Genomic DNA, 23,554 nt, shown 5'->3' on the forward strand with positions numbered 1-23,554 from the left:
CCTTGTTCATCCGCATTGATATTCACTAGCATCCTTGGCTACCCAATGCGTTCTTTTGACTTGGTTTTGAAACCGCTGAAATAAAATCATTTGCAGACAACTAAAGGAAGCGGTAAAATGGTAGTGCTTTCCACTTGATCTTCTGTGGTGGCGTATATATTTATGGTCTGGTGATAAATCTGGTCCAGTTTAAACGCAAATTGCATTTCGTCTCATATGATATCTAGGCAAGGGCGTAGTGGCTTTTTATTAAGGAGCATCTTATGTGAAGAATATTGCTGTATCTTATTCATCAGGGCAAAATTTACGTAAAAAAGTAATTTGGTGCATAAGTTCATGGAGAATTTCTCTCGCATGTTGTCACACAGGCTACTTACTGTATGTATATTCGTCAACTGTCATTTTTCATTTGACGTAGATGTTTCGTTCGGTGTCTTAGTGAACGTTGCACTCTTAAAGAGTGGGAGAAATGGTGTTTAGGCTTTAGAAAACGAAGATTGAAATGGGGAAAAAGTCTAACATTTGTGACCTTTAGTTTTCTTTGATTTAATAGGGTGTCGCAGACAGCGGAGGCAGCTGAAAACATTTGAACAGCATGACGCAGAAAATAGTTTTCTCTTTTCAAGCAGGGTCGCTTCTTTGGTTATTGTTCCCCACGTTAAAGAATACCAACGGCTTTGATGAACGACTTCTTTACAGTTAACTAATATGTTCCATCCTATTACTGGAATATGTGGTGAACTGAGAGGCACTTGTATTTAGCAGGTGGACCGAGCGTGGTGCGGCAGCGGTTAGCACACTGGACTCGCAATCGGGAGGACCATGGTTCAAACCCGCGTCAGGCCATCCTGATCTAGGTTTTCCGTTATTTCCATAAACTGTTTCAGGCAAATGCCGGGATGGTTCCTTTGAAAGGGCACGGCCGATTCCCTTCCCAATCCTTCGCTAATCCGATGCGACCGATGACCTCGGAGTTTGGACCCTCCCTCAAATCACCCAACCAACCAAGTGCATCTGGTTGCACAAAGAGTATGTTCTGTGCGAAGAACAGGGTCCATGGTGTGTGTGTGTGTGTGTGTGTGTGTGTGTGTGTGTGTGTGTGTGTGTGTATGTGTGTATGTGTGTGTGTGTGTGTGTGTATTACCAAGGTAAACGTGTATGAGCAGAAACACAGTTTAATTTTAGTATAATTAAACAATGATAAAGTAAACTTATATTAAACGACCCAAATCATTGTTTAATTAAACAATAATAAAATCGGACACGAGGAAAAAGATTGCTACAAGTGTTGCCACTAAACAGGAACGACAGTGTACACCCTGTCCTGTCGACAGTTCGGTTAATTAGAGGTGGACCTCATGCTCGGATTACGAAGTGCTGGGTGAGAAAATTATCCGCCCCTTTTCCAAAGGTACCATCCAAGCATTTGTTTGCAGCGATTTAAGGAAATTACGGAAAATCTAAACTTGAAGGCACGGACAGGGATTTGAAGCGTCATCCTCCTGAATGCGGGTACAGAGTGATAGCCACTGCACCACCTTGTTCTTTGGTTTCACAAAAGGACTTATCGAGGAACCTGGCTTGAACGGAGTCCTTACTGCACTTACGATCTCATCTAGTGATATGAAATGTTTAGCTTTCTCTCTCTTTATCGAATAACCACCAAGCACATTCCTCTGGACTAAAATCCGCTTTGAACTTGGATTTATGACATTGTTATCTCTGAACCAGTAACTTTCTACCGGCGTGGAATCACAAAACTTAGTATTATATGACTATTTTAGTTAACGTGAGAGAACATATTGTTGATGACTAATTTTCTCTTATGTTTTTCTGTCTTACTTGTGGGACATGGGATACCGGCAGTGTGGCAGCAGAATTGGGACACGACACAGAGATACGATTTATACAATATTTAGTGGTAAACCATGCGTACGTAACTTTTGCAGTCGTTATGAACGTACGAAACGTGCTGCTCCTTCTGCCTCTCGGGGCAGCGATCCTATTTTTCGTATGGTCGGAGACGTTACACCGCCACATACTTAACCGGGCGCTCTTGTGTACATAGGGCGCCAACCACTGATAAGACTGTCTTGTATCTCTCCATTGTTGTTTTACAATTGTAGGCCCGTACCTATTCCTTCAATATTGCTTCAACTAACACAGTTATAAGTTGTGTTGTCATATGTCCAAGTGAGCAGATGTAATACAAAATGAACAGGAGCTAGTTGAGCAAAACTGACGATCTGTGTCATAAATTGTCCTAGATTCCGAGCTAGCAGCACAGTGCTACAATGAAGAAATTTTCCACGAGATAATTACTACTCGAATAAGCGTTTGGCTGGGATGTGATACAGCTGCGCTGTTTAATCTTCAGAGTAACACTTGTACACGACAACGGAGTGATACAATGAAAGTTTATTTTATTATTGCTTTATTAAACAATGATTTAGCTCGTTTAATATAAGTTTACTTAATCGTTGTTTAATTATACTAAACTTAAACTGTGATTTTGCTCATACATGATTACCTTGGTAACATAACGACAGCTGTTATTTACAAGTGGAAAAAGTACGCCGCGTGCCCGCTCGATTTATGAAAATCGGAGCGTCCTCTCGAGGGTAAATAAACCAAGAAGAAGCGCTATAAAATATGCACTGTTCTAATACAAACGGGTTACAACCTCTAACGACACGTATAAAACAAAAACAAATAGTATCTGTAATACGAACCTCCACAAAACATCATCCATTAGTACGATATTACATACTTCTGATCCCGACATGATCTGTCTCTACGTGAAGTCCCATGTCCTAGCCAAGAATCATTTTGAGATTACCACAAAAATATTTAAGACTGGCAGTTGGAGTAGACTCAAAAAGAAACGTAGTTGACAAATTAATCCATGCCTCACATAATCAGTCGAATTAAGTGTTCACATAAAACTAAAAAGTATTTCGGTATAAGGAGAGAAGTGTAAGTTTTAACAGGGGTGCAAAGCTACAGTTCGTTACATTTTTCACCTTAGAGCTCGGGATGGTAAAACGAGATTGCGATAACTTTTAAGATGCAGAAGTTGGCATTTCTTTATAGATTTTCGATCTGGATGCTTATAGTCTGATAAGAGAAGAAGTTATTACAGCAAGATCAGAGCCTAGAACTACGAGTAATATATCTTCCCGTTCACAAAGTGGCTGCGTTACTGTTTAGCTAGTGACCTGGTACTGCCTCCAATATGCTGTCATTTTCATCCTGATTGATAACATACATAATTCGCTATGTTAAATATGTGACTATTAGGGTGGCCCTACTTTTTAATAGCTATTGAAAATTTCCTTGTTTTGTTTTATGCAAAGTGGAAACAAAAAACCTAATTCCTTAGACACAATTCAATAGCGGCCATTTGTTGCCCCATTAAAACCCGCAGTTAGTCTCCGATAAGGAAGGAGTTGCTTAACTATATGTTCATTGCACCGACATCCCCGGACCCCATACACTCCACAGGTGCTCCATCTTGGTTCGTAAATAAATTATTGACACTGACTATTGTTTCTTTATCTGAGTGTAAATTCCTGTTTAAGACTCTTTGGTTAAGAACTGTTGCTGTAAGTTTTAATACTGATAGCAGCTTTAGTGATAGATAAACAAAATCCTTGGATAACAAGTGATAAAATTAACTAAATTAACAGAGCATTAAACCGCATAAGTCGATACAAGGCATTTGGAGTAGACGACATTCCCTCAAAATTGTTGGGAGAAAATAACAGGACAAAACTATTGTAACTTGTATGCAAGGTATATAATATAGGCGAAATTCCCTCACACTTCAAGAAGAACGTAAGGCTGCAGATGCAGTTGCCTGACAGATGAGAATATTACTGTATTATTGGTCTAATAAGTATCAAAATGGTTGCAAAATTCTGACAGGAATTATTTACAGAAGTATCGAAAAACTAGTAGAAGCCGAGCTCAGAAAAGCTAGTTTTGGATTCCGGGGAAATATAGGAATATGTGAGGCGACACTGGCCCTATGTTAGAAAATATGTTGAAGAATGGCAAACTTACGTTTCTAATATTCGTAGATTTTGAGAGAACATTTGACAATGTTGACCAGAAGACACAATGAAATTCTGAAGGTAGCAGGGATAAATGGAGGAGTGTAAGGGTTTTAACAACTTATACGAAAACTAGACGGTAGCTGAGGAACATTAAGTATATCAATAGTTGAGAAGGGAGGGAGAGAGAATGTTGTAGTCTGTTCCAGCGTTATTCAATCTGTGCATTGAGCAACCAGTAGAACATACCAAGGAGAAGTTATGAAAGAAAATAAAAATTCGGAGAAAAGAAATGAAAACACTGAAGTTTGCGGATGGCAATGATAATGTAATATCGAATTGTGAAGAAAATAAATTTGTGTCACAACGTTACTAAAAGCGGGGATCGTTTAGATAGGACACGTCCTGAGGCATCAGGAAGCCGTCGATTTGGTAATGGCGGCAGATGCGCGCGCGCGCGTGTGTGTGTGTGTGTGTGTGTGTGTGTGTGTGTGTGTGTGTGTAGGGGATGTGCGTAAGTACGAAGCTTCGAATAAAGTAAATAGGTTCAAGCAGATGCGGGTTGTAGTAGTTATGTAGAGATAAGCAGAATACATATGTTGGATTAGCTGAGAGAACTGCTTCAAATTGATCTTGGATTGAAGAACAGAACAGTAGGAAGAACATGTGCATAATTATCTAATAAAGACTTTTTTTTCCTCCGATGTTCTGAATAATTGGATACAATTCGTCATGACTTCCTCTCCTGTGTCAATCACATTACCTACGCTAAACTTTTTCAGTTATATGATTCATGTATTCTAATATCTGTTTTCATCTACAGATTATGCCCTCTAAGGCTCTCTTCATTGCAATATATGTTTTTTTTCTGTTCTCTTAACAGTCTAATGAGTACAAAATATGGATTTAGAGTAAATCGAAGAAAGACGAAAGTAATGAATAGTAACAGGAATGAGACCAGCAAGAAACTTAACATCAGAATTGATTGTCACGAAGTAGATGGAGTTAAGGAATTCTACTACCTGGGCGGGAAAATAACCAATGATAGACGGAGCATAGAGGACATCAGAAGCAGATTAGCACTGACAGAAAGGGGATTCGTGGCCAAGAGATGTCTACTGGTAACAAACATAGGCCTTAATATGAGGAAGAAATTTCTGAGAATGTGCGTTTGGAGCACGGATTGTATGGTAGTGAAACATGGACTGTGTTAAAACCGGAAGAAAAGAGGTTCTAAGCATTTGTGATGTGGTGCTGTAGAAGAATGTTGAAAATTAGGTGGATCGAGAAGAAATGAGGATGCGTAAGTAGGCTGTTTAGGTTTTTTTATTGGTAACGCCGCCGCCACGTAGCGCTCTGTATAAAAATCACTGGCTGTGCCGTGTGCAGTCTGGGGCTGGTTTGCAATGTTGTCTGCCATTGTAGTGTCGGGCAGCGGCAGCTGGATGCTAACAGCGCGTAGCGTTGCGCAGTTGGAGGTGAGCCGCCAGCGGTGGTGGACGTGGGGAGAGAGATGGCGGAGTTTTGAAATTTGTAAGAATTTATGATATTTACTGAAATGAAATGATGAGAAACGTTTCATGTCTATTGTCTTGCTAGTTGAAAGATTGTTTACTGCACTATGAAATGCAATATGGCTAGCGAATGACGTTTCACGCCTTGCTTTGCCTATTTTGTTTAATATCTAGTTTATAGCTGCACTGCAGCATTGGTTACTATAAAATTTAATGGATGTACTAATATAAATATTTTATGCCTACAGATCCAGTAAATAATAACTTTATGATGCACTTAAAAAAAAATGAAGGAGCTCAAATAGACTTTTCACTTCACGGGAATTGCAAAAATAATTTTTTTACGATTTGGTAACTCATCTGCTAGCGTATGTTCTCGTGATGCATCACTCTAGTGTTAAGATGTGACATAGGTATTAAACATTTTTACTGTAATATTTTTTTCTGCTTGTGGGTTTGTCATGTTTAGATATAAGTCATTACATTTACTGCTGCTTGCTTTGCCAATTTCTATTTTTTTTGTTATTGTTGTTTGTATTAATTGTTTTGTGCTGCTGCATTGCCTCGTCCGTTAGTTAAGCATCTGAGCTCAGTAGATTTAAGTTAGCTTAAGAGGGGGTAGCCTATATAAGAGAATGAGTTGCGATGGATTTGACGAAATGCACTGAGAAGTTATATGAGAAAAGTGCAGAAAGCAGGTATAGATAGGACTTTTTGGAAATAATGAAGAACGAAGGGAGATCTCTGAGAAGTAAAGAAAGTTTTGTTTGCAAAATACTGCAGTAAAACAAACCCTGCCATTTCCTTGTGTTATCCCACGATGTGTTTGTGTACCCTTGTGTATTTGTTTTCTTTCTGTCTCTGTGTACTGTTCATAGAATTTTTTCTCTTCTAATATTAAGCTACATTCACTATGATGAGGAATACTATTATCCTCAAATATAATTTGCATTAATAACATGTTATTTACTTAGTAAAGATGTTTACACATTATTTATTCTGTTTTGTTCTAATGATCATGTGTGAAGTTGATGTTTCAAAAGTTATTCTGATCTTTTATGTATGTACCTATGTCGTAATTTTTGTAACACTGATGTATTTGCTATTTCGATTCTTTTGTAAAGCCTGTACCACTGCAAATGTTATCTGTATTGTTATGTTCTTTAAAGATGTATTTTGTACCTTTGTTATTGTATTCTTATGTTATAAAATTGTAATTGACACCAGTTCATCAAATTAAGTAACTTGTAAATTACATTTCACTGCACACGTTTCTGTTGGTCATAGTATATGGACAATATGTGAGAAGTAGGGACTGATAGTGTTTGCACGTGTGTTAATAATTCAGTAAGGGACTGGATAACAGCATTGCTGGTTGTAAGGACATTTCAAAAACAATTCTTGTGAGTGCACAAGTGGTGCACTACTCTTCAATGGTGATTGTGCGCCTGCACAGTCAAACAGATGGCTGCTGGCCATCTCTACAAGGACTACAGTGGGTCTACACCTTTGATGACCCACCAATACCATTATTTCTACAAGGACTGCAGTGGGTCTGCACCTCTGGTGGCCCACCAATACCGTAATCTCTACCAGGACTACAATGGGTCTACTCTGTGACGACCTACCTACCAATATTCTTTAAAACTTCGACTGACTCTACTGTGGGTTTGCTCTGTTGTGGCCCATTACCTGTCTGCATGTCAAGAGTGAGCACTGTCTTTCCGTTGAAAGGACAACACTACTTCTTCAAGACTGCATGGAAATCCACTACTTCCATGTGCATTTTCTTTTACTACTCAGACTTTGAGCAAAACACTGCAATTTTACTTTGATGAGCGATCATGACTGTCTTTATGGACTGTGAGAAAATTTTAGCTTTTGACCAACATTGTATCGATATGTGTGAATTTCATTTTTTTGTTATTGTAATTATGAAAAAATTTTTCAGATCTGTATTGGCCACTGCCCAAAACAATTTGTAATTTTTTTTTTTGGGGACCATGGGGGCTATGTAAATAGGCTGTTTAGGTTTTTTTATTGGTAACGCCGCCACCACGTAGCGCTCTGTATAAAAATCACTGGCTGTGCCGTGTGCAGTCTGTGGCTGGTTTGCATAGTTGTCTGCCATTGTAGTGTCGGGCAGCGGCAGCTGGATGCTAACAGCGCGTAGCGTTGCGCAGTTGGAGGTGAGCCGCCAGCGGTGGTGGACGTGGGGAGAGAGATGGCGGAGTTTTGAAATTTGTAAGAATTGGTGTCATGAACTGATATATATATATATTATGACTATAGAGGTAAATAGATTGTTTGTTCTCTTTTAAAATCTTTCATTTGCTAACTGTGCCTATCAGTAGTTAGTGACTTCCGTAGTTTGAATCTTTACTTAGCAGGCAGTAGTGGCGCTTGCTGTATTGCAGTAGTTCGAGTAACAAAGATTTTTGTGAGGTAAGTGATTTGTGAAACATATAGGTTAATGTTAGTCAGGGCCATTCTCTTATAGGGATTATTAAAAGTCAGATTGCGTTGCGCTAAAAACTATTGTGTGTCAGTTTAAGCACAGTCTTGTATAAATTTTTCTAAGGGGACGTTTCAGATGTTCTAATCAGAATCGGAGAGGAAAGGAATATGGGGAAAACACTGACAAGGAGGAGGGACAGGATGATAGGACATCTGTTACAACATCAGGGAATGACTTCCATGATACTAGAGGGAGCTGATTGAAACGAGAAAACTGCTGATGTAATTTATTTCATTTACGTATACCATACATGGTGCAAATGTTTCCAGCTTCTTACGCTGCCTACAACCTACTGCTAAATCTAAAGAAAACAAAGTATCACAAATGTTAGACTTTTTCTGTTCCACGGTTCGTTTACTGGCTCTTAAACAACACTCCTCATAACCTGCAAATGTGCAACATTCGCTACGTCACCATAAGAACAACTAAGAACCTAAAATAAATAATGATAATTGATAAAGACACTGATGAGGCAAAACAATGTGACGACCTGCTTAATAGCTTGTTTGTCCGTCTTTGAAACGAAGTACATCACTGAATCTGTGTATCAGGAACCCGACAGGTGTTGATAGTTTTGTGGAGGTATGTGGCATTACATGTCTACGTACAGGTCATGTAATCCGCGTAAAGAACGGGCCGCTGATTTGCGTACGCAGTGATAGCGCCCGATAGCGACCCAGATTTGTTCCAAAGGATTTATATCAGGCGAATTTTGTCACCTAGACATCAAGGTGAGATCACTGTAATTCCCCTCATATCAGATTAGTACGGTTCTGGCCCCGAGACACGGACAGTTATACTGCTGAAAGATAACATCGCCGTCAGGCCTACATCAAGCGTGAAGGCATGCAGATCGTTCGCAACTGTCAGCGTGTCTTCGATTTCAATTACTACCAAATATTCCACGCAAGCGCAGGAAAGTGTCTCCCATAGCATAATATTGCTACCACCAGTCGGCGTCCGTGGCTCTCTGCACATTTCGAGCTGCCATTCTCCTCAATGATGGCATTTGGGGAGACCACACTCGACCTCGTATAGCAAAAATTCACCCAAAGAGCATACACGTTTTCATTGATAGACGTTCCAATCTTGATGGTCCCGTGCCAACTGAAATCGTAATTGAGGATATCGTTGGGTTAACGTGTGAAGACGTAGCGGTGGTATTCTGCGAAGCTCCATGTTCAACAAAATACGATGAACGGTGAGCTGCGAAACACTTGTGCGTGCACCAGCGTTGTGCTGCTTTGGCACGGATGCCGCGGATCACCATCTATCCTACGTTACAGAGCAGAGAAGCCTTCGAACCCATCGTTCTATGGCGAATCGTGGACGCCCAACCATTTAGCGCTTATTGGTACTTTCACTGTACTTCTATCTCTTTTCGGAGATGCCCACGACAGTAGCACGTGAACATTCAACCAGCTTCGCGGGTTTCGAGATACTCCTTCACATGTTCTGTCTAATAATAACCTACCCTTTGTTACAATCGCTTAATGGATTTCACCATTTGCAGTTCATATCTTCGCTAGGGTGATACCCCGTCCGTGTCTGCTCTGCTAACACACTTTTGTTACCGCGTCACGTGCCCGGAACGCCACCAGGCGGCATCCTACGTCAAGGTGGCAGTGGTCATAATGTTTTGGCTTGTCAGTGTATTTCGTACTATTTAGGTACCTGTGTGACAACGTGACATACGAAATCTCCACTAACTTATGCAACAACCAACATCGTTCAGGTAAATTTTGCTCTGGTCAATAACATACATCAATATTTTTCTCGTGCCTAACAATTATGAGATGAAACGCTATTTTAAAATAGTAAAGAAGACAATGTGCTGCATATCCGCCGTTTGCATTTAGACTGCAAAAGATTTATGAATAGACGACGAATATATATACCACCATTGGAGCTCAAGTGGATAGCAGCTCTTCCTGCAGAAATTTCCGCGTCCCGTCGTGTTGTCAGTTCGTATAGCCAGCCGTTAAGAGATTTAATTTCAGTGGTAACAAAATCAAGTCAAAACACGTAATGGATAGCCAAGGTGTATATATAGTGAATATCTGAATACCGATGTGAACGAACCAGTCGTTGTGGCCGAGCGGTTCTAGGCGCTTCAGTCCGGAACCACGCTGCTGCCACTGTCGCAGGTTCGAATCCTGCCTCGGGCATGGATGTGTGTGCTGTCCTTAGGTTAGTTAGGTTTACGTAGGCCTAAGTCTAGGGCACTGATGTCCTCAGATGTTAAGTCCCATAGTGCTCAGAGCCATTTGAACCAATTTTGATGTAAACGAACAAGCAAATAAGTTTTGAGCAGGCTGTAATCAACTTCCAGGGAATAAGAATTCTCGTCCAGTATGAAGTATAGCTCGTTATGACAAAATCATAAACCCAACCTCTGCGTATTTAAGTGGTCTGTTGGAATGTTTCTAGCTTAGTCTGCTGTAGTTTATTCTGGAGGGGGTATGTCCACAGCTTAGAAAACCCCTCCAAATTCTTGTTGGCCAGATTAATTCGTAATTTTTTTACTTTTGGGGTTTACGTTAAACATAACTGTTTTTTTTAATTCCCATTTCTGGTATTCCAAATTATCTATCTGTGGGATACTACTCTACAATCACAACGAATTATTTGGAAACGTTTTGCTTTAGGGACGTACAGTTATTTGTATACGTTTCATCCATAAATGATCCAGCACATTTGTCATCAGTGCTTGTCCTTAGTCCCTGAAAGCTCGGCAGTATTACAGTATCTGTAATTTTCATAACATTAGGGCTATAAGCTAGTTTGGTTAACTGGTTAGAATTTGTAAGTATCTACGTGTACCCAGTTTGAAATTACGTGTCAGTAGCAAATGGAAGCAGTTAAAGACAGATGAACGCCAGTAAAAGTAATGATATAGGAGCTGAAATAGAAACATGTATAACAATTGGGGAACAGCGTTAAACATTTTGTGAGGATAAAACGTTAAATAAATCCACTCTTAGCTTTATAACAGGCTATCAATATGTATGGAATAGGACTAATTATTTTAAAGATGTGACAGGTGAAGCAGGAGACCTACGATCATTACACGCATAACTGAGCACCAGGTTGTGACCACTCGGGCGCCAACGTTAAGACAAGCACGATTTGTCACGATAGTCTACATTACATTTTCCTCTGATATCCTGATTGCTAGGCCAAGCGTAAATCGCCTAATTAAATATTTGTAACAAAAAATTAACTCTTGTGATTATTGACTTAAAGCGGTGGTATGCTCTCAGTCAAAAATTTGCGTCTAAAACTACTTAAGACTTCCAGCATCCAACTCACCGCATCTTTAAGACAGACAATGTCGCCAAGATTCTAGATATAAAACTGCCTCCGAGGCTAAGATCAAAAACATCCACGGCGAACAGATTCATCCGACAGGGTAACTGAGGAGAGAAGAAGCATGGCTGAGCAGAAACAGTAATAAGAGCACGGCGAATTGCACAAGCTTCCTAGCAACCAGTAAAACCACAAAAAACCAAGTTCATCAGCACATCACGGAAATCATCGACCAAATGAGGAGGGACTGCCAGACGAACAACACAAATTTCTGTGATTGTAAGCTTTCGCAACGTATGCTATTGAAGACAAGCTCTCGGGTTTCCAGTCGTGTGGTTAACACTGCCGTCCGGCTGGGAACTCTAGAGCTTTTCATTAACACCACAGTTCTTTACCGAGCTATCAAATCGCAGGTAACTCCCCAATGGGCATAAGCAATTCATCTCCAGGAATCAGTTGGAAAACTGAAACCTAATAACCAGGAAACCTAATAACCAGGACCCCCACCGTGAATCATGGACCTTGCAGTTGGTGGGGAGGCTTGCGTGTCATTGTGATAACAAATAGCCGTACCGTAGGTGCAACAACAACGAAGGGGTATCTGTTGAGAGGCCAGACAACCGTGTGGTTCCTGAAGAGGGGCAGCAGCCTTTTCAGTAGTTGGAAGGGCAACAGTCTGGATGATTGACTGATCTGGCCTTGTAACAATAACCAAAACGGCCGTAATTTTTCCCAAGGGCATGCAGCTTTACTGTATGATTAAATGATGATGGTGTCCTCTTGGGTAAAATATTCCGGAGGTAAAATAGTCCCCTATTCGGATCTCCGGGCGGGGACTGCTCAAGAGGATGTCGTTATCAGGAGAAAGAAAACTGGTGTTCTACGGATCGGAGTGTGAAATGTCAGAACCCTTAATCGGGCAGGTAGGTTAGAAAATTTAAAAAGGGAAATGGATAGGTTAAAGTTATATATAGTGGGGATTAGTGAAGTTCGGTGGCAGGAGGAACAAGACTTCTGGTCAGGTGACTACAGGTTTATAAAAACAAAATCAAATAGGGGTAATGCAGGAGTATGTTTAGTAATGAATAGGAAAATAGGAATGCGGGTAAGCTACTACAAACAGCATAGTGAACGCGTTAATGTGGCCAAGATAGATACGAAGCCCACACCTACTACAGTAGTACAAGTTTATATGCCAACTAGCTCTGCAGATGACGAAGAAATTGAAGAAATGTATGATCAAATAAAAGAAATTATTCAGATAGTGAAGGGAGATGAAATTTTAATAGTCATGGGTGACTGGAATTCGAGTGTAGGAAAACAAAGAGAAGGAAATGTAGTAGGTGGATATGGATTGGGGCTAAGAAATGAAAGAGGAAGCCGCTTGGTAGAATTTTGAACAGAGCACAACTTAATCATAGCTAACACTTGGTTTAAGAATCATGAAAGAAGGTTGTATGCATGGAAGAACCCTGGAGATAATAAAAGGTATCAGATAGATTATTTAATGGTAAGTCAGAGATTTAGGAACCAGGTTTTAAATTGTAAGACATTTCCGGGGGCAGATGTGGACTCTGACCACAATCTATTGGTTATGATTTGTAGATTAAAACTGAAGAAACTGCAAAAAGGTGGGAATTTAAGGAGATGGGACCTGGATAAACTGAAAGAACCAGAGGTTGTACATTCAGGGAGAGCATAAGGGAACAATTGACAGGAATGGGGGAAAGAAATACAGAAGAAGAAGAATGGGTAGCTTTGAGGGATGAAGTAGTGAAGGCAGCAGAGGATCAAGTAGGTAAAAAGACGAGGGCTACTAGAAATGCTTGGGTAACAGAAGAAATATTGAATTTAATTGATGAAAGGAGAAAATATAAAAATGCAGTAAATGAAGCAGGCAAAAGGGAATACAAACGTCTCAAAAATGAGATCGACAGGAAGTGCAAAATGGCTAAGCAGGGATGGCTAGAGACTTATATCACTAGGAGTAAGATAAATACGCCATACAGGAAAATTAAGAGACCTTTGGAGATAGGAGAACCACTTGTATGAACATCAAGAGCTGAGATGGAAACCCAGTTCTAAGCAAAGAAGGGTAAGCAGAAACGCGGAAGGAGTATATAAAGGGTCTATAGAGGAGTAGACAACATTCCATTGGAACCACTGACGGCCTTGGGAGAGCCAGTCCTGACAAAACTCTACCATCTGGTGAGCAAGATGTATGAAACAGGCGAAATACCCTCAGACTTCAAGAAGAATATAATAATTCCAACGCCAAAGAAAGCATGTGTTGACAGATGTGAAAATTACCGAACTATCAGTTTAATAAACCACAACTGCAAAATACTAACACTAATTCTTTACAGACGAATGGAAAAAGTAATAGAAGCCGACCTCGGGGAAGATCAGTTTGGATTCCGTAGAAATACTGGATCACGTGAGGCAATACTGACCTCACGATTTATCTTAGAAGAAAGATTAAGGAAAGGCAAACCTACGTTTCTAGCATTTGTAGACTTAGAGAAAGCTTTTGACAATGTTGATTGGAATGCTCTCTTTCAAATTCTAAAGGTGGCAGGTGTAAAATACAGGGAGCGAAAGGCTATTTACAATTCGTACAGGAACCAGATGACAGTTATAAGAGTCGAGGCACATGAGAGGGAAGCAGTGGTTGGGAAGGGAGTGAGACAGGGTTGTAGCCTCTCACCGATGTTATTCAATCTGTATATTGAGCAAGCAGTAAAGGAAACAAATGAAAAATTCGGAGTAGGTATTAAAATTCATGGAGAAGAAATAAAAACTCTGAGGTTCGCCGATGACATTGTAACTCTGTCAGAGCCAGCAAAGGACTTGTAAGAGCAGTTGAATGGACAGTGTCTTGAGAGGAGTATATAAGATGAACATCTACAAAAGCAAAACGAGGATAATGGAATGTAGTCAAATTAAGTCGGATGATGCTGAGGGAATTATATTAGGAAATGAGAAAAGTAGTAAAGGAGTTTTGCTATTTGGGGAGCAAAATAACTGATGATGGTCGAAGTAGAGAGGATATAAAATGTAGACTGGCAATGGCAAGGAAAGCGTTTCTGAAGATTAGAAATTTGTTAACATCGGGTATAGATTTAAGTGTCAAGAAGTCGTTTCTGAAAGTATTTGTATGGAGTATAGCCATGTATGGAAGTGAAACATGGAAGATAAATAGTTTGGACATGAAGAGAATAGAAGATTTCGAAATGTGGTGCTACAGAAGAATGCTGAAGATTAGATGGGTAGATCGCATAACTAATGAGGAGGTATTGAATAGGATTGGGGAGAAGAGAAGTTTGTGGCACAACTTGACCAGAAGAAGGGATCGGTTGGTAGGACATGTTCTGAGACACCGAGAGATCACCAATTTAGTATTGGAGGGCAGCGTGTAGGGTAAAAATCGTAGAGGGAGACCAAGAGATGAATACACTAAGCAGATTCAGAAGGATGTAGGCTGCAGTAGGTACTGGGAGATGAAGAAGCTTGCACAGGATAGAGTAGCATGGAGAGCTGCATCAAACCAGTCTCAGGACTGAAGACCACAACAACAACAACAATAACCAGAACTGCTGTAGGAGACTATTCCAACAAACTCCTAAACTGAGAGGTAATCGTGAAGAACCTACGCTCTTCTCGCAGAACTGTTACTAACGTGGATAGCTCTCGTTCCTCCTTCCCCTCCCCCCTCCCACATACACACTAAAAAGGAAATTTAATGGTTTATTTCTGAACTCAAACCCAACATAGTAGAATTGGTAGGTGGTATTATCGTGGAGCTGTGGAAATACTGCAGCAGTGTAATGCAAATGTGCTATCAAATTTTTTCACTGTATCGTGTAAATATCGTCTGATTATTTTTCCTGTAGATTTTGTAATGTCACTCATGATTTAAGATGAATATGGTTTGTAATTAATACAAATATTGTTAAACCAATGTAGGTTGCCTTTGTTATGTAATGCATATTATCGTTACACCGGGTCAGTGCCAATATGAAAGGTTAGATAAATTTTTTGTTGCGTGTCAAGGAGTAAAGTGGAATACTTGCACTAATTCTTTACGTAGTGGTGTGACGTCAGAGAAAATGCACAGCATCCCAGTGTTAGGCATGTGATTGTGTGGATGTGCGAGTTGTGTTGAAGTGAAAAGTAAGGCTCATGAGAGACCATATTACAGTACGAAGTGCGGGGCATAACGGGTGCGACAAGTGTGGACAGATATGGCGGGAGGTTACAATTGAACTGAGTGTGTTCCAAATGCCACAGTGCGGGTTGTGTACATTGCAGGACGCTGAAAAATTGTAGTTATGTTCATTAAATGGCGCGCTAGCGGTATATGCTGAAAAACAGGTGAAAAAATAAGTTTCACTTTCTGCCACCAGGTAAGAAAAGACAGTGTAAGTAGTCAGAATGTGAAACGTTTCCTGTTTTGATGTTAGTATGTTGTTTGTCACTTGGTGACATGTGCTGATGTCTTTTGTGAAGTGACTCTGTGTGAAGTGGTAAGAAGGTTGAAGTTTTCTATATGATAAGCAATGGCCTTTGAGAAGAACGGCTATTGAGAAGTCGTTTTATCAGAAGGGCAGTAATAGAAGCGCTAGGAATACCGCCAACAGAAACACCTACGAAGAGGCTCCTCGTCAATCAATGGGCTAAAGATTATGATTAAGAAATTTGAAGAAGTGTGTGAATTAAGTGGTGCAGCAAGCAGAGGGAAGTGGCCCATTCCCATGGAAGTTGTTGATGTGATCGCTGTAACTATAGACAACCGTGCAGCACACGTTTGAAAGTCAGCAATCAGTGCTCGAGCTGTATCGTGGGAAATGTCTCTCCTATTGTTAACAGTTTAAAAAATTTGGCAGCGCAATTTACTCTGTTATCCCTACAAGGTTCAGAATGTCCACAAAATGAAGCCCCTAGATAGGCTACACGGCTTGACATTGACTTTCGTTTTTTTGACCCTCTTGGAAGTGGATGACATGTGGTCAGGGAATATTATTTGGATGGATGACGAATATTTAACCCTGCACGGTGCCGTGAATGCACCGAACTGTTGCACGTTGAGTTCTACTCCGCCACATGTTGTGCAGGAACAATCACTGAACTCATCGTAAGGGACTGTGTGGTGTGGTTTCAATGTTGGGGCATTTGTCGTCGACCCTTTTAGGTGTACAGTGACATCTGTACCCTCGCAAGGACCTCTTTGTGCAACACTTTATTCCAAATTTGTAAGAACACAACTGTGTCCACACCACTATTTTCATGCAAAATGTGGCGACACCACATATCGGTTGCCAGGTAAAGAGTTGCCTCAAGAAATATTCAGCAACGACCGCATCATATCTGGTCAATTTTAAGATGTGTAACATTCCAGATCCGCTGACCTAAATCCATGTGCCTTCTGGTTGTGGTGACATATGAAAAGTCGTGTCTATCAGATTATGTCTGGACTCTTCCTAATCTGAAGAATAGCGTAAGACAACGTATCTCTCTGATTACACATCTCTCTGATTACACCAGCTATCCTGCAAGCATCTGTCAAATCATGCCCTGTTACGGATGCAGCAAGTTGCTGAGTAGGTAGAACATACTGAACACATGTTGTAACTTATGACCATATCCTAATAAACGTGTCGGAACCACCGTTATCATGTGTTTGATTGCTCCTCCCTTTTCTCTTCACCCACACCACATTGACAGCTTAGAGTGCCATATGTTCACGTAGAGTCAGAAAGTGGATTTTTTTAGCATACACTTGCTTACCCATTAATGAACATACCTACATACCTCCGACGTTTCGACGTCCTGCGATGTGTACAGCCTGCGATGCACCACTCGGAACACCATTAATTTAATTATAAGCGCCTGGCATAGGTCTCCAGGACCATCAATAGCCTGCCCCATAGTTGGCTATCGCTAAAATAAGGGCGCCCATAGTAAATGGAGTAAAAATATCACTGTCACAGACATCGAAGCCAAAGTCTCGACACCTCTGACAGACTGTAAGACTGTTAAGTTTCGTTCTAATCAGAAATATTGTGAAAAACACCCAGTGGCACTGAGTGAACTTTTAAATAATAATATTAGTTACTTGTTAAAATTCTACCTTCCTCATTTCACCTTTCACCTATGTCTTTGTGTACTTGACTAGAGTCCTGTACATTTATTACTACAGAAAAACTGAGCACCATTGATTTGTAAAAGATAATGTTCTACGCTTCCCCCCACTGATAGGTTATACACTTCGGAAATGATCGCCTTAAAATTTTCTCATACGGTTAAGCTCACGCGATCGTGGTCAATATATTCGCATAGCTGATTAGTCAAGGGTGACGGGGGAGGGGGGGTGTATGTTATGATATATAGATAAGGAGTCTATAAGGAGAGTTTATGACATCGTACTGATCTCGGAGACAGAAAGGCTTCCACATGTTTGGACCTCTGTAATCATCTACCCGCTATACAAGAAGGCAGACGGATCAGGCATTAACAGCTATATACAGGGTTACAAAAAGGTACGGCCAAGTTTTCAGGAAACATTCCTCAAACACAAATAAAGAAAAGATGTTATGTGGACATATGCCCGGAAACGCTTAATTTCCATATTAGAGCTCATTTCAGTTTCGTCAGTATGTACTGTACTTCCTCGATTCACCACCAGTTGGCCCAGTTGAAGGAAGGTAATGTTGACTTCGGTCCTTGTGTTCACATGCGACTCATTTCTCTACAGTACTAGCATCAAGCACATCAGTACGTAGCATCAACAGGTTAGTGTTCATCACGAACGTGGTTTTGCAGTCAGTGCAGTGTTTACAAATGCGGAGTTGACAGATGCCCATTTGATGTATGGATTAGCACGGGGCAATAGCCGTGGCGCGGTACGTTTGTATCGAGACAGATTTCCAGAACGAAGGTGTCCCGACAGGAAGACGTTCGAAGCAATTGATCGGCGTCTCAGGGAGTACGGAACATTCCAGCCCATGACTCGCGACTGGGGAAGACCTAGAACGACGAGGACACCTGCAATGGACGAGGCAATTCTTCGTGCAGTTGACGTAAAATGTCAGCGTCAGAGAAGTTGCTGCTGAACAAGGTAACGTTGACTGTATGGAGAGTGCTACGGGAGAACCAGTTGTTTCCGTACCATGTACAGCGTGTGCAGGCACTATCAGCAGCTTACACTTCTGCGAATGGTTCATCCAACAATGTGTTAATCCTCATTTCAGTGCAAATGTTCTCTTTACGGATGAGGCTTCATTCCAACGTGATCAAATTGTAAATTTTCACAATCAACATGTGTGGGCTGACGAGAATCCGCACGCAGTTGTGCAATCACGTCATCAACACATATTTTTTGTAAACGTTTGGGCAGGCATTGTTGATGATGTCTTGATTGGGCCCCATGTTCTTCCACCTACGCTCAATGGAGCACGTTATCATGATTTCATACGGGATACTCTACCTGTGCTGCTAGAACATGTGCCTTTACAAGTACGACACAACATATGGTTCATGCACGATGCAGTTCCTGCACATTTCAGTCGAAGTGTTCGTACGCTTCTCAACAATAGATTCGGTGACCGATGGATTAGTAGAGGCGGACCAACTTCATGGCCACCACGCTCTCCTGACCTCAACCCTCTTGACTTTCATTTATGGGGGCATTTGAAAGCTCTTGTCTATGCAACCCCAGTAACAAACGTAGAGACTCTTCGTGCTCGTATTGTGGACGGCTGTGATACAATACGCCATTCTCCAGGGCTGCATCAGCGCAACAGCGATTCCACTCAAGGGAGGGTGGATGCATTTATCCTCGCTAACGGAGGACATTTTGAACATTTCCTGTAAAATAGTGTTTGAAGTCACTCTGGTACGTTCTGTTGCTGTGTGTTTCCATTCCATGATTAATGTGATTTGAAGAGAAGTAATCAAATGAGCACTAACATGGAAAGTAAGCGTTTCCGGACACATGTCCACATAACATCTTTTCTTTATTTGTGTGTGAGGAATGTTTCCTGAAAGTTTGGCCGTACCTTTTTGTAACACCCTGTATAAGATATTTCCCAAAGCGTTACTCACAAAAGTAGAGAGTATCAAGGCATATTGAGGAGATCAGGATTATGGAATGTAAGGAACAGATACTGAACTTCAAAACAAGCACTCATGAGCCTCACTTTGTCGGCTTCCAAAAGACCTACGGAGCGGTTGACAGATAATATCTTTTCCAGATATTAAACGAAATAAGCCTAGGCAACAAGACACTGAATCGTGTGGAAGTGACGCGTACATCCATAGCAAAATTCAGAGGAGAGTTGTCCAGGAAGTTCAAGATCAGAACTGAAGAGAACAAGATGGTCAACTCAAAACCTCCTCAATTGCATGATGAAAAAAAATTATTCGTGGACGGTCGAAGACGTTTATGGATGACTCTGGATTGATAATTGGTTACAAAAAGAACAAGTTAGTAGTGAACTGTCTAGTCTTCGCACATGGCCACATGCTTTTAGCATAATGCAGGAGAAATTACTTAGCAAGTCTCCTACTTCACATGTATAAAAGCTAAGGTTGGATTTAAGCTCACCATCAAAAAGACTATATCACAAATATCAGAGGTACAGGCGACATGATTCCATTGGGTGATACAATAACACATAAAGCTCTTTCAGATATCTAGAAGAGTGGATAACCCGGAAAATCAATGGCGACTTGACCCTGAAAAATATATGCACCAAACTGGAGAGAGTCTATCATCTCTATAAGCACTCTGCCTTCAGGCCACAAGTGGCCCATCGGGAGCATCCAATCGCAGTGTCATCGCCAATTGAGGATGCGGATAGGAGGGGCGTGTGGTCAGCACACCGCTCTCCCAGTCGTTATGATGGTTTTCTTTGACTGGAGCCGCTACTATTCGGTCGAGTAGCTCCTCATTGGCATCACACCCCGAAAGATGGCAACAACGCATGGCGGCCTGGATGGTCACCCATCCAAGTGCCGGCCACGCCCAACAGCGCTTAACTTCGGTGATGTGACGGGAACCGATGTCCCCACTGTGGCAAGGCTGTTGCCCTACCGTCTCTGTAAGAACATTCTCAATTCTAAATCTCTTTCCCTCAAGATAAAACTCCGACTCTACATATCGCGTGGTGAGACCTTCGGAACTGTAGGTATTGGAATGCCTAGACATGATAAGAAAGGGACAAAGTGTCGCTATCTTTTCAAAAAAATCATAACTAGGAAAGTATTAGAGATAGAGAATTGTGGTTTGTTGTAAATCGTTTAGCTGCTCTGAGAAATTTTTACGTTTGTGATTTGCCACAGCTCTGTCTTGGAGTGTATGAAAATGGTGACAGATTAGGAGAAGGCGCAATATATCATCTCGTGTGCAGAATCCAAATATGTGACAGCGGTACTGAGGTATTATCGACGCCACTGTGGAATGGCACAACTGGCAAAAATAAGCACAGCGAGGTGGTTAAAAAACTTAAAGAGGAGGCTCTTTTACAGACCTTCCGAGACGTGGACGGGCTCCCAACCCCTGTGTCTCAATCACGTGTTCACTGGGTACAAACCGCATTTCTACGCAGCACCCAGAAGTCAACTCGTCGTGCATCAAGAGAATTGCAGGAAGCAAGATCAACTGTCCATAATATGGTCCGAGCACTGCAGCCTAACTATCGTTCCCTGCGGTACGCATTTGCGTGTCCCATACTGGCCTCCATAGGTGCTGACAGAGACACTGAAACGCACCTGCTTTCAGACTAAGTAACTTCCCACGTTTCTTGACTTGTGAATTGGCATAACAGTAAGATTTAGCGCTCCGAAAACCCACACAATATACTTGAACTCATCCGTCATAACCCGAAGAGAGGACGATAAAGGGAAATGTTTACCTGGACATGATGCTCGAACAGTTCTCGCTATCGCCTATCGAGTAGATTCATCCGCCTATCGTCTTGCAGCATGACGGTGCAAATCCACGCTGAACTTTGAACGTGTGGGATGGGATGAATGACACAAATCCTGAAACGTGGTGATTGGAGATGGTGCCAACGCGTGGCTACCGTCCCCCCACCCCCTCTCCGTACTTCTGACGTCACGCCACTAGGTTAATTTTTGAGGGGTTACTTTAAAAGGGAGAGAAGGAAACGTAGTAGGTGAATATGGATTGGGGGGAAGAAATGAAAGACGAAGCCACCTGGTAGAATTTTGCACAGAGCATAACTTAGTCATAGCTAACACTTGGTTCAAGAATCATGAAAGAAGGTTGTATACATGGAAGAAGCCTGGAGATACTAGAAGGTATCAGATAGATTATATAATGGTAAGGTTTTAAATTGTAAGACATTTCCAGTGGCAGAAGTGGACTCTGACCACAATCTATTGGTTATGAACCGTAGATTAAAACTGAAGAAACTGCAAAAAGATGGGAATTTAAGGAGATGGGGCCTGGATAAACTGACTAAACCAGAGGTTGTACAGAGTTTCGGGGAGAGCATAAGGGAACAATTGACAGGAATGGGGGAAAGAAGTACAGTAGAAGAAGAATGGGTAACTCTGAGGGATGAAGTAGTGAAGGCAGCAGGGGATGAAGTAAGTAAAAAGACGAGGGCTAGTAGAAATCCTTGGGTAACTGAAGAAATATTGAATTTAATTGATGAAAGGAGAAACTATAAAAATGCAGTAAATAAAGCAGGCAAAGAGGAATACAGACGTCTCAAAAATGAGATCGATAGGAAGTGCAGAATGGCAAAGCATGGATGGCTGGAGGACAAATGTAAGGATGTAGAGGCTTATCTCACTAGGGGTAAGATAGATATTGCCTACAGGAAAATTAAATAGACCTTTGGAGAAAAGAGAACCACTTGTATGAATATCAAGAGCTGAGATGGAAACCCAGTTCTAAGCAAAGAAGGGAAAGCAGAAAGGTGGAAGGAGTATATAGAGGGTCTATACAAGGGCGATGTACTTGAGGACAATATTATGGAAATGGAAGAGGATGTAGATGAAGATGAAATGGGAGATATGATAATGCGTGAAGAGTTTGTCAGAGCACTGGAAGAAACAAGGCCATGGGAGTAAACAACATTCCATTAGAACTACAGATAGCCTTGGGAGGGCCAGTCCTGACAAATCTCTACCATCTGGTGAGCAAAATGTATGAGACAGGCGAAATACCGTCAGACTTCAAGAAGAATATAATAATTCCAATCCCAAAGAAAGCAGATGTTGACAGATGTTAAAATTACCGAAATATCAGTTTAATAAACAACGGCTGCAAAATACTAACGCGAAATCTTTAAAGACGAATGGAAAAACTGGTAGAAGCCGACCTCGGGGAGGATCAGTTTGGATTCCGTAGAAATGTTGGAACACGTGAAGCAATACTGAACCTACGACTTATCTTAGAAAATAGATTAAGGAAAGGGATCACCAATTTAGTATTGGAGGGCAGCGTAGAGGGAGACCAAGAGATGAATACAGTAAGCAGATTCAGAAGGAAGTAGGTTGAAGTAGGTACTGGGACATGAAGAAGCTCGCACAGGATAGAGTAGCTTCGAGAACTGCATCAAACAACAACGTTAAGGTTTTCTGCACTTGTAATGTTCTAGTATGTTTTTTTTCTATTGTAAATAATTCACCTTTACTGTACTGGTGCAATGATGATTGAGAGCACTGTAGGAGTAGTGAATAAGGTCCTTGATTCTGTTTAGTTTTATCTGTGGTTGACTTGTTAGCCAATCGTGCAGCAATGGGACATTCTTATTTGAGGCATAGTAACGCGTAGGTGAGTTTTCTTAGAGAATAAGATCTGTTATTGTGAAACTTTTAGAAACTATCTGGAATACTTTATTATGGAGATGGAAATTCATTTAATACTTTCTCGTTATTTATGTCAATAGAGAAGATTTTGGAGCAATATTAAAGGTATGTTTTTATTGAGACTTCTTACGTTGTAGTGTGTTTTCCTTGGTAATCAGAGTTAGATTTCTGAGAAGCCATTTTCTTTAAGTAAAACCCATCTCCGTGATTTGTAGCATAGCTTTCAAATTTTGTCGTGTGTGCTTTTCGCCTTAAACTTTTGATAAAAAGTTTTTCCTGTAACTGTTGCATCTGCTGATTTCTGTTTGCTTCCG

General features: G+C 41.0%; 2 protein-coding genes across 2 annotated transcripts in view; both read right to left on the bottom strand.

The window, feature by feature from the left end:
* LOC126279094 (sodium-dependent noradrenaline transporter-like) overlaps window positions 1-23,554 on the bottom strand; it is a 393,514-nt gene that overhangs the window by 357,159 nt on the left and 12,801 nt on the right. The window lies entirely within an intron of this gene.
* Window positions 19,514-23,554, bottom strand: part of LOC126278909 (dual specificity protein phosphatase 8-like) — a 795,043-nt gene continuing 791,002 nt past the window's right edge. Inside the window, exon 5 of the mRNA XM_049979184.1 lies at window positions 19,514-19,614. Coding sequence (XP_049835141.1) covers window positions 19,514-19,614 — 101 coding nt within the window. The remainder of the gene's footprint in view (window positions 19,615-23,554) is intronic.

This window comes from Schistocerca gregaria, chromosome 6, assembly GCF_023897955.1.
Source record: "Schistocerca gregaria isolate iqSchGreg1 chromosome 6, iqSchGreg1.2, whole genome shotgun sequence".
Lineage (NCBI taxonomy): Eukaryota > Metazoa > Arthropoda > Insecta > Orthoptera > Acrididae > Schistocerca > Schistocerca gregaria.